This window comes from Chlamydotis macqueenii, chromosome 11 (assembly GCF_036417535.1).
Source record: "Chlamydotis macqueenii isolate bChlMac1 chromosome 11, bChlMac1.mat, whole genome shotgun sequence".
Classification (NCBI taxonomy): Eukaryota; Metazoa; Chordata; class Aves; order Otidiformes; family Otididae; genus Chlamydotis; species Chlamydotis macqueenii.
The window spans coordinates 21,702,603-21,712,790 of NC_141566.1; the positions used below are offsets into that span (position 1 = coordinate 21,702,603).

At 69.1% G+C, this 10,188-nt stretch overlaps 1 protein-coding gene across 1 annotated transcript; it reads left to right on the top strand.

Moving 5' to 3' along the window:
• Window positions 1-34: 34 nt before the first annotated feature.
• LOC147599427 (phosphatidylinositol 3,4,5-trisphosphate 5-phosphatase 2-like) lies at window positions 35-9,820 on the top strand. Its single transcript, XM_086756123.1, has 27 exons — window positions 35-183; window positions 1,387-1,450; window positions 1,858-1,996; window positions 2,082-2,232; window positions 2,343-2,483; window positions 2,569-2,656; window positions 2,968-3,054; window positions 3,317-3,424; window positions 3,505-3,619; window positions 3,759-3,865; window positions 4,053-4,155; window positions 4,579-4,775; window positions 5,104-5,221; window positions 5,353-5,449; window positions 5,621-5,759; window positions 5,846-5,945; window positions 6,120-6,208; window positions 6,393-6,474; window positions 6,585-6,674; window positions 6,776-6,892; window positions 6,977-7,065; window positions 7,266-7,353; window positions 7,566-7,721; window positions 7,868-7,949; window positions 8,028-8,547; window positions 8,834-8,952; window positions 9,175-9,820. Exons 1-27 carry the CDS (start codon window positions 47-49, stop codon window positions 9,290-9,292), a joined length of 3,441 nt encoding a protein of 1,146 aa, XP_086612249.1. The 5' UTR covers window positions 35-46; the 3' UTR covers window positions 9,293-9,820.
• The last annotated feature ends 368 nt before the right edge of the window (window positions 9,821-10,188 follow it).

Consider the following 10,188-nt stretch of genomic DNA (forward strand, 5'->3'; position numbering starts at 1 on the left):
GCCGGGACGGGGACGCAGCGCAGCCGGTTCCCCACCACTTCGGAGGATGGCGGCAGCAAGCTGGTACCACCGGGACATCAGCCGGGTGATGGCGGAGGAGCTGCTGGCCAAGGCTGGGCAGGACGGCTGCTTCCTGGTGCGGGACAGCGAGTCGGTCTCGGGGGCTTATGCCCTCTGCCTCCTGTGAGTCACCTTCTGCTGGCCGCTTCTCTCGTGTCCCATGCTGGCATCCCTCTGTCCCTCTTCCCGCTCCGGGCATGCTGATCCTGGCACCGCCAAAACCTCACGGAAAAGCCTTTTGCAGGGATGCTGGGGGTGCGTGGGGGTGCCCGCTCTCTTCAGCATGGGGATTTTTGGCTGATCTCCAGGTGGGACCAGGGGAAAACCCCGTGTCCTTGGGAGCAGGCAGAAGCAGCCCTGCTGAAGGGAGAACCCGAAATCCAGGGCACGCCGAGCCGTTTTGGGCTGCCCGCCATCCCAGCCCCGTGCGCGGGAGCGGCTGACTCGCATCGCCCTCCCTCTGCGAAAACAAACATCCCTCTCCCTCCACCCCTCAGCACGGCCGCATCCGGACCGCGACGCCCGCGGTTAACATCTCAGATGCCGGGATTTTGGGTCTGCGTCCCCTGCCGCCCACAGGGTCCCTCGCCATCCCCGGGCCTGGAACCAAGCTTACGGCCCCCGCGAGCAGGGCGGCTGGGGCTGCCTGCACCCCTTCCTCGCTGCCTGCACCCCTTCCTGCCGCCTGCACCCCTTCCTGCCGCCCAGCGACACGTCTGCGGCGGGGAGCGCGCGGGGCGGCGCCTCGGCGGCTTTGGCAGGATGCCGCCCCTCTTTCCTACGGCCGGCCGGGCCCGGCATGTGGGACAAATTGTAAACACATGGTGCTGACGGGCGCGGGGCACGCCGGGGGTTCAGCCTCCCGGCCCCCCGAGTCGGAGGTCGGGGCGATGCCAGGCGGGACGGCGGCACGGGCAGGGGTGCTGTGGTGGCCTGGGAGTGGGCGCACGCATGCTGTCACAGCCGTGGGGATCACGGTGTTGGGCTGCGGCTGGCCGAAAACCTTCCCTGCCGCGCGGAGCCACGCGGCCTTGCGTGCCCCAGCGGGTGCTGGCAGAGATTCGGCTGAGCAACCCCACGTCCCGCGGCCGTGCCCGCTGCGGGCAGGGTGCTGTTTGGAGACAGGGAGATGCTGCGTGTCCTCCCCCGCCAACGAGTGCAGATGCAGAGCTGAGGGTGATGATTTTGTTTCCAGAAACGAGAGCTCGGTTCCTCTCTCTGCAGAGGGGACGGGGCGTTTGCGTCAGGGGACACCCCCAGCACTGCTGTGCGCCCACGGTGGGGTGGGGGGAGCACGATGGCGGACCCCCCTCTGCTCTCTCCCAGGTTCCAGCGGCACGTCCACACCTACCGCATCCTCCCAGACGACGAGGGGCTGCTCTCCGTCCAGGTGGGTGCGGTGGCGGGTGCCCAGAGCCGGGTGCTGACGCTGCCGGGCGCTGCGGGCAGGATGCAGGTGCCGAGGGGCCGGGGTTCTCGCCTCCCCGACACGCCGGCGCTGCGAGCGGGCGGTGCGGTTTCCTATTTTTTTTTGCACGAGCTGCTTGCAACGCCCGGTGCGGCAGGATGCGAGCGTTTTGCAGCCACCTCTTCAGCGCGGGGCTGCCTGGGAAGCCTGCCTCCTCGCCAGCCCCATGGCTATCACCAGCGAGCCCGTCCGGGCCGGCACAGCAAAACACTCGTCCCGTTCCTGCTACTGTCCCCTGCGCCCCAGCCTGGCCACTGAGGGCTGATCCCCACGACGTCTGGCAGAGGCGGGGGTACGTGATGGCGCTGATCCCCTCTCTGCCCCCCCAGACCATCCAGGGCATCCAAGCCAAGTGCTTCCGCACCCTCCCCGACCTGATCGGCGCCTACCAGCAGCCCAACAACGGGCTGGTGACGCCCCTGCTCTACCCCGTGCACCGGGCCAGGCAGGGGGCCGACGAGGATTCGGGTGAGGCGGGGAGCGACCGGCGGGGGCCACAGCGTGCCGCGAGTGGGGAGGGCGTCCTGCTGAGCCGGCTGTCCTCTGCCCGCAGACGGGGAGGACGGCCGAGGTGGCGGGCACGCGGCCAGCGTGGTTCTGGCCGGGGGAGCCGGGACGGGCGCGTGGCTCGGTGCGCCGGTGCCCGGCCGGACCCACATCTCGCAGCAGCTGCACCAGAGGCTGCAGGAGCAGGTCCACAGCAGGTAACGCGCCCCTGCGCCGCTCAACGCTGACGGAGGCGAGGGGCGTGGGCACGGCCACCCCTCCCTCGCGATGGGGGCACCTTTCCAAAAGTGCTCGCCTCACCTTGCAGCCCGGCCAGCGACTTCATGGGCTTCGTGGCCGAGTACCTGAACCACCACCTGCAGCTGGACCTGGAGGCGCTGCGCCACGGGCACCCGCAGCTGCGCCACCTCAGCACCGCGCTCGTCACCGCCTGCCGCGCGCTGCACAGGCGAGTGGCCCCGGTGCCCGAGCGTCGCCCTCCGAGGCGCGGGAGATGCCCTCGCCGCCGCTCACCCGCTCCTCTCCCCCTGCAGCGAGATCGACTTCACGCTGGCAGGTCTGGAGACGCTGGCCAGGGTGTTTGACCCCCCCGTGTCCCCTCGCAGCCCAGCCAGGGAGCAGGTGAGACCCCTTGGGCCACCGTGCGTGGCTGGGTGCGGCTGGTCTGTGGGGGAGGCGGTCGGGGTGGTTTCTGTGCCCGTTGGCACCCAAAGGTGCTGCGTGTGCTGGGGTCCCCGCAGCCGGCGGAGAGGACCTGGGGACAAGCAGGGACTCATTCCTGCAGCTGGTCCAGGACATGTTGGAGGGGAAACTGCTTCCCCTGCCAGACCCCAGGGACCCCCAGATCTTGGGGTGCAGCCCAGCCCTGCAGGGAGGAATCCACTGGTCCAGTGCCACCATTCCACTCCAAAAACGTCCGTCCTTTCCCTCAGGGTCTCCTGAGCAGCGATCCAGACCTTGAGCTGCTCCTCAACAAGATATCTACCGTCAATCACCTCCTGTCTTCGCTGGAGAAGAAGGTGCCTGTCCCTGGCCCCGCGATGCCAGGCTGGAGGAGCCCGGCCGAGTGCCGGGGGAGCACCGCCGCTGCCGGCACCCTGGGCTGGGGAACCTCACCCTGCTCCAGCAACCCCCTCCCCTACATTAAACCCCCTGGCAAAGCAAGCTGCTGGCGGTGGCACGTCCCCGGGGTCGCCTCTCGGGGCAGGACGGGCTGGCACAGCATGCCCAGTGCTCCCAGTTAGCCCAGCGCCCTCAGACCGGTGCCCATCTCTCCGGCAGGTGCTGAAGTCGCTGCAGGAGACGGTGTCGAGGCACAACCTGGCGCTGCCCAGCGTGGCGGCAGCCTCCCCGCCGGCTGCCAAGCCCCTGGCCGTGCAGAGCTTCGAGGTGAGGGCAAGGGGCTCGGCGGGGCCGCGGCGCCGCTGCTCGGGCCGGGGCTGACCCGGGAACCGCGTCCCCGGCTGCAGGTGAAGGCGGGCAAGTCGCAGCGGGCAGCGCTGACGGTGGACGTGGAGTCGGGCACGGTGACCATCACCAAGAGGGGCAGCGGGTCCCCAGAGGAGGTCATCCCGCAGGACAAAAGTAAGAGGGCTGCGGGATTCCCTGGTGCAGGCCTGATGCCGGGGTGATGGGCCGCAGACCCGGTCGCGCCCTGAGCCCCCATCCCACGCTGTCTGCCGCCCCCGCGGTGAGGGATGCCCCCCTCATGCCCGGCACTCAGTCCTGCAGCTGATCAAATACCAGAGCGTGCAGAGCAAGGTGAGGCTGGTGTACGACCGGGAGCAGCAGAGGAGCCTGAGCAGAGACTTCGTCTTCCCGAACGCGCGGGTAAGCGGCACCGCCTGCGCTTGCCGTGTCCTGGGGGATGCAGAAAACGAGTGGTCTCAGGCCTGAGACCACCTCTGCGAGCCAGCTCCTACGCCTGGGTGTGATGTCCCCTTGATCCCGCCACCGGCACCTTCTGGGGTGCTGCGGCTCCCGTTCAGGAGCCCGACACCCCCGTATCGTCCCGCAGAAGCGAGAGGCCTTTTGCCAGCTGCTGCAGCTGATGAAGATCCAGCACTCCAACCTGGACGAGCCCGACCTCATCTCGGTGTACGTCGGGACGTGGAACATGGGTAAGGGGCCGGGGTGAGGTCACGTTGTCCTGGGAGGCTGCCATGGCTCATCGTGAGCCCCAGCGGGTTTTGGGAGGTGAGGGCTGCGAGGAGCGGCCCCAGGAGGTCTGAGCTGGTCCTTGGTGGGAGGAGGAGGCTGGAGGAGATCCCAACCTCGCTGATTTTGGGTTTGTCTGTCCTGTTGTGATCCGCATGCCCGGTGGCTGTGGGGGAACCGGAGGAGCTGGGGTACTGGGAGGGCTTCGGGCGGTAGTGGTAAATCCCAGCAGCAGTCTGGGATACGCGTGGGTGAACCACGGGACCGGCACGATGCTTCCCGTCCCCACCAGCTCCCAGACATGCATGGGGTCTGAGGTTGGAGAGGAGCTGGAGGAGCCTGGCGTGTTGTCCCCTGCCCGGTGACCCGCTGTCCACTGCCCGCAGGCAGCACCCCGCCGCCCCGCTCCCTCGCCTCCTGGCTGACCTCGAGGGGCTTGGGGCGCACGCAGGACGAGACCACCGCCTGCATCCCCCATGACATCTACGTTATCGGCACCCAGGAGAACTCCCTGGGCGACCGCGAGTGGGTCGAGTTCCTCCGCGCGTCTCTGAAGACTCTGATGGCCATCGACTACCGCGTGGTAACGGCGGGGCGCAGCCCGGACCCTCTCCGGCTGTGCTGGGGGGGCAGCCGGTGCCGAGCAGGCTGAAGCCGTCCCCCGGCAGTCTCAGGGAGCTGGTTTCCAGCAGTCATTGCCCCAGGGGCTCTTACCCCCAAACCCGGGGTCCTCTCCCACCCCAAACGCAGCCCAGGGACCCTCCTGTGCCAAGTGGACCCAGTGGCCTCCCCAGGACCCACCTTTCGGGGTGGCTTGGCTGACCTTGCTGCTTCTCCGTCCCAGCTGCGCTTGGCCGCAGGGCGATGCGGGGGGAGCGGGCGGGCTGACCTCCCCACCCCACCCCCGGCAGGTCGCCCTGCAGTGCCTCTGGAGCATCAAGATCGTCGTGCTGGTGAAGCCCGAGCACGAGCGGCGCATCAGCCACGTCCACACCTCCAGTGTGAAAACCGGGATCGCCAACACACTGGGTAGGGATGGGATGGGATGGGTTGGGAATGGGGGTGGGATGCCCCAGAGCGAGGGGGAAGCCTGGGGCCCATCCCAGGACCTTGGGAGCTCACAGCCCCTCAAGAGCTCACTGCCCAGCACATCCCCACAGGGAACAAGGGAGCTGTGGGTGTCTCCTTCCTTTTCAATGGGACCTCCTTTGGGTTTATCAACTGCCACCTGGCCTCCGGCAGCGAGAAGACCCACAGGTGATGAAGGGGCTCAGGGGAACGGGGCTGCCCTGGGGTCTCAGGGGCCTGGAGGAGCCCTGAGAGGCTGCGGGGCTGTCCCTGTCCCCTCCCTGTCCCCACCTGGCAAGGGCAGGACGAGGTTGAGGTGTCCCCGGGGAGGTTCACGCGGTGCTGCCGTCCCCTCCGCAGGCGTAACCAGAACTACAGCGACATCCTGCGCAACCTGGTCCTGGGCGACAAGCGGCTCAGCGCCTTCGATCTCACCCTGCGCTTCACTCACCTCTTCTGGTTCGGAGACCTCAACTACCGCCTGGACATGGACGTGCAGGTGGGACACCGCGGGCGGCGGGGCTGGGATGGGGGCACGCTGGCAGCAGAGACAGGAGCTCACCGTGCCTCCCCGCCCTGGCGCAGGACATCCTCACCCACATAACCAAGAAGGAGTTTGAAGCCCTCCTGGCCGTCGACCAGCTCAACCTGGAGCGGGAGAAGAACAAGGTGTTCCTGCGGTTCAGTGAGTGAGGGGACGCCTGGCCCTGCCCTGGTCCCTGTGCCACCTCTGGTGCGCAGCGCTGCCCTGTCCCGGCACGGGGACCGTGACACCCCGTGGAGACTCCCTGGCCGGCTGCAGGCGTGGGGACGGGCGGGGACGCTGGCCCCTGTCCCACCTCGGTGTCTCGGTTCCCAGGTGAGGGTGACATCTCCTTCCCGCCCACGTACCGGTACGAGCGGGGTTCCCGGGACACCTACATGTGGCAGAAGTTCAAGCCCACGGGGGTGAGTTCCTGGAGCCTCCCGCCCAGCTGCCGGACGCGGGAATGGGGACCCCAGGCTCGGACAGCGCTGGGTGGGGGTCGGCGGGAGGGAGCTCACTTTTTGGGCTGCTGGGGTGCTTTTCTGGGCTGGGGCGGGGGAGCCAGATCTGAGGGGGGACAAAACCAGTTCTTTCCCCCATTTTCAGGTGAGGATCAACGTCCCCTCGTGGTGTGACCGCATCCTGTGGAAGTCACACCCGGAGACCCACATGGTCTGTAACTCCTACGGTGAGTGAGACCCCCGGGCTGGGGGGACCGCCGGGGTGGACAGCGCTGTGTGGGACCAGCCCCCCAGGGCTCGGGGACCGTCACCCACCCACCCCCCTCCTGCCGTGCAGGCTGCACCGACGACATTGTGACCAGCGACCACTCGCCCGTCTTCGCCACCTTCGAGGTGGGAGTGACGTCGCAGTTCGTGCCCAAGAAGGGTAAGGGGGTGGGGTCCGTCATCCCTCGCGCCTGGTTTGGGACGAGCCCCGACCACAGGTGCTCAGCGGGCTCATGCCAACCCGTTGGTGCCCACCCGCAGCTCCTGGCTCCGACCCCGAGCCCCTGGCCTGCATCGAGTGGGAGAGCATCGAGGTGATCGTGAAGACCGCCAGCCGCAGCAAGTGCTACATCGAGTTTCACTCCTACTGCCTGGAGGGTGAGGCGGCCCCGCGGGGCTGGGGTGCGTCGCGGGGGTGACCCAGCCCTGGCTGGAGCCGTACCCCTCGCTCTCCCCTGGCAGAGGCCCAGCGGAGCGGGGAGAACACCTCCCAGAGCTGCGACGTCCCCGGCTTCCTCAAGTTGGGCTGGTCCGCAAAGCATCTCCCTGTGGTACGCAGCGGGGTACCTGGATCTCGAGCATCCTCCTCCCTGCTCTTCCCCATCCCTCCTGCTGGCTCCATACCCTGAGCCCCAAGGGGTGCTGGGGGCTGTCACCGTCCCCCCCCCCGCAGGGCAGACCCACCCTTGTGCCACCCTACCCTGTGGCAGGCAGCCCCCCCCCCCCGAGCACCCCCTCTCTCCACATGCAGCTGAACCCCATCCTACCGGACCTGGAGTACCTGGGGGACCAGCACTTGCTCCTCAGCATCAAGGGCGTGGAGAGCTGCGAGTCCTACGGTGCGTCGGGGACGGTGCCGCGGGGGCTGCCGTGGTGGCGTGGGGGGTTACCAAGCACAGCGCCCGCTGGCCTGAGGGGCTGGGTGTGAGGGTCCGCAGCTGGAGCTTGGCAGGAGGGACCCAGCACGCACCTCGCTCTGGGGTGACAGCGCTTACAGGGGGCTCGCCTGCCCCCTGCGCTGGGCTAACGCGGGCGTGCGCTGTGCCCACAGGCGAGTGCTGCATTGCCATGAGGTCAATGATCGGCAGCATGGCCCAGCAGTTCGAGACCTTCCTCTTCCACCGCGGCGAGGAGACGGGCTCCATGCGTGGCTGGATGAAGGTCCGGGTCCCCAAGGAGAGGCGCAGCACCCGTGAGAGGCTCTACGGTAAAGATGGCCACACACAGGCCCCCTCCCATCACCCGGGGCTGGGGGGCTCAGCGCCGCGCCCATGCCCCCCTCCCGGACCCCGGCCGTGAGCGTGCGCCGTGCGGTGCCCGCTGGGGACGGGCCAGACTTTGGTGCCCTTGCAGAGTGGATCAGCTTTGAGGAGGAGGACGCCGAGCCGGCGGCAGACGCCCCGACGCGCCCCGAGCCACCCCTGCAGCGCCTCAGGTACCGCAGCCGGGCTCAGCGCCGCCGCCAGCCCCGGCCGCGAGGCGATGCTGAGCCCTGCCCCGCTGTGCTTTCCAGGAGCCGGCCCCGCAGCCTCCCGGAGCCGGCTGCCGGCTACACCAACCCAGCCTACTTCATCTTCGAGGGGGTCCCCACCGCGTGGGCGCTGGCCGGCGGTGCCGGCAGAGCCCACGACGAGCGGGCGGAGAGCCCGGCCAAGGGCCAGCGGCACCGCAGCCCTCTCGGGGCGCGGGTCCCGTTGCCCTCAGAGGAAGAGCGGTGGGGCGGCCAGTCCCTTTGCGCGCCGGGGGACTTGTCCCCCAGGCACCTGCTTAGTCCCCCCGGCGCGGACCGGCAGAAGAGACCCAAATCGGCCGTCCTGGCGAGGGACGCGCTGGGGCTGGGCGACTGCTCGCTGACGGCGCTGCACATGGCCACCCACCTGAGCCAGCTGGACTGGGCGTCCCCTGAGCGCGGAGGGGACGGCCGGAAGACCCTGCTGCGCCAGACCCACAGCGCCCTGGAGCCGCCCCCGCGGCCCTGCCGGGAGGTGGCGAGGGGCACGCCGGATGCTCGCCAGCATGGCCACTCTGGAGAGGTACCACCATGGTCCCCGTGGGGCTCTGGAGCTCAGCTCGGGGGCTTGGGGACCTCAAGGAAGGGAGGGGACCTGCTTTTGGCCATGGGGCCACCAGCAGATGCAGGGTCCCATCCCCACGGCAGTGCTGTGCCCAGTGGAGCCACCGCGGCGCGGGCGGTGGGATGCGGTGGAGGGTGGAGGAGCAGCGATGTGCCCAGTTCTCACAGGAGGAGGGTGTGAAGGTGGAGACGCTGCGGTCCTGGTGTGACGCTGCTGGTGTGCATCCTTGTTCCTCTTTCCGCAGCGGCCCTGCGACAGGGGCGAGCGGTCCCACGGCGTTGGTGGGTGCCTGGGCCACCTCAGCTGGCGGCAGGACCTGGGAGGGCTGCAGGAGCACGGCTGGGACCACCCGGAGATCTTCAGGTACCGGCAGGCCCTGGAGTTGGGGAAGGGGGGCACCGCGTGGGCCAGTTCCCGTGACCCCGGAGTCCCTGGCACAGCCCCGCGCCCCGGGGGGGAGGAGAGGTGAGCCTTGGGGTGCGAATGCATAGGGCGGGAGGATATAAAATCCCCACGTCTCTGTGGATGCCCCGGGGCGGTGCGAGTGGCTCCCTCAGCACTTCCTCCCCCTCGCCCCGTGTGCAGAGCCGTCACGGAGCGGGAGCTGCTGGAGGCCGGGGTGCTCAGCCCGTCCCACACCCAGCTCGACGATGGCACGGCGGGGACCCTGCCACGGACACCCGACCTCGGACCCAGCACCTAGCCCGGGCCCCTGCACCCATGTGCGCTGCCCTCCGCGGAGCGCCCGGGGCGGGCAGAGCTGCCGAGGAGGGTGCCCAGGGCTGGGCCTGCTCCCGACTCGCCTGACCTCACCAGTAAGCGACGGCGTTCCTCATTTGGGAAGTCTCAGGAAGCTCTTGCAGCCGTCGGGACGGACGCTCTCTGGGTCTCGCTGTCCGTCTTCGTCCTTGTTCCCCAAAGCGACGGAAGGTGCCCCAGCAAGGAGGCATGGGGGACCTGGAAGATGCTGAGGCTGCCTGGGAAGCTGGGACCACCGGGTGCTTTGCACCTCGAGGCTCAGGGCACAGCAGCGTCGGTGGCCAGCCCAGCCTCGCACGCCATCGTGCCTTCAGCCTCAGCGGCCCCTCCCTCCTCCTCAGACTCGGCCCTGGTCAGACGACTTCTCCTGCAGCAGCCGCTCCTGAGGCTGCGGCGCCGTTCCCTTACGCGATGCCCCTTGCTGTCCCCGTCCAGAATAAAGTCTCAGGGACGCTGGGGCGCGCGTCTGCAACTCCCGGTTCCATGCGAGGATGAGGAGGGAGTGTGCCGAGCCGAGCCAGGCAAGCTGGGCGAGGAGAGCGCCAGCATTGCCCCCCACGTCCCCCCTGTTTAACTGGGGACCCTCCAAACCCCGGCCCCGAGGCTGCCCTTGCCTGCTGTCCCGTGCGGCGGTGCCGCGGTTCCCCTCCGAACGTGCCAGGTGCGCCCGCCCAGCCCCGCACACCTCGCCTCTTGCCCCTCTGCTCCCCAGGGAGCCGGGCTGCTCTTGGCCGCTGTCCCCCGCGTCTCGGGGCGCGCCCGTTCACCCCGTTCATCGCAGCGCCCACCCCTCGCCTGCCCGCCTGCTCGCAAAGGAGTTAAATCCCCTGGGCCAGGCAC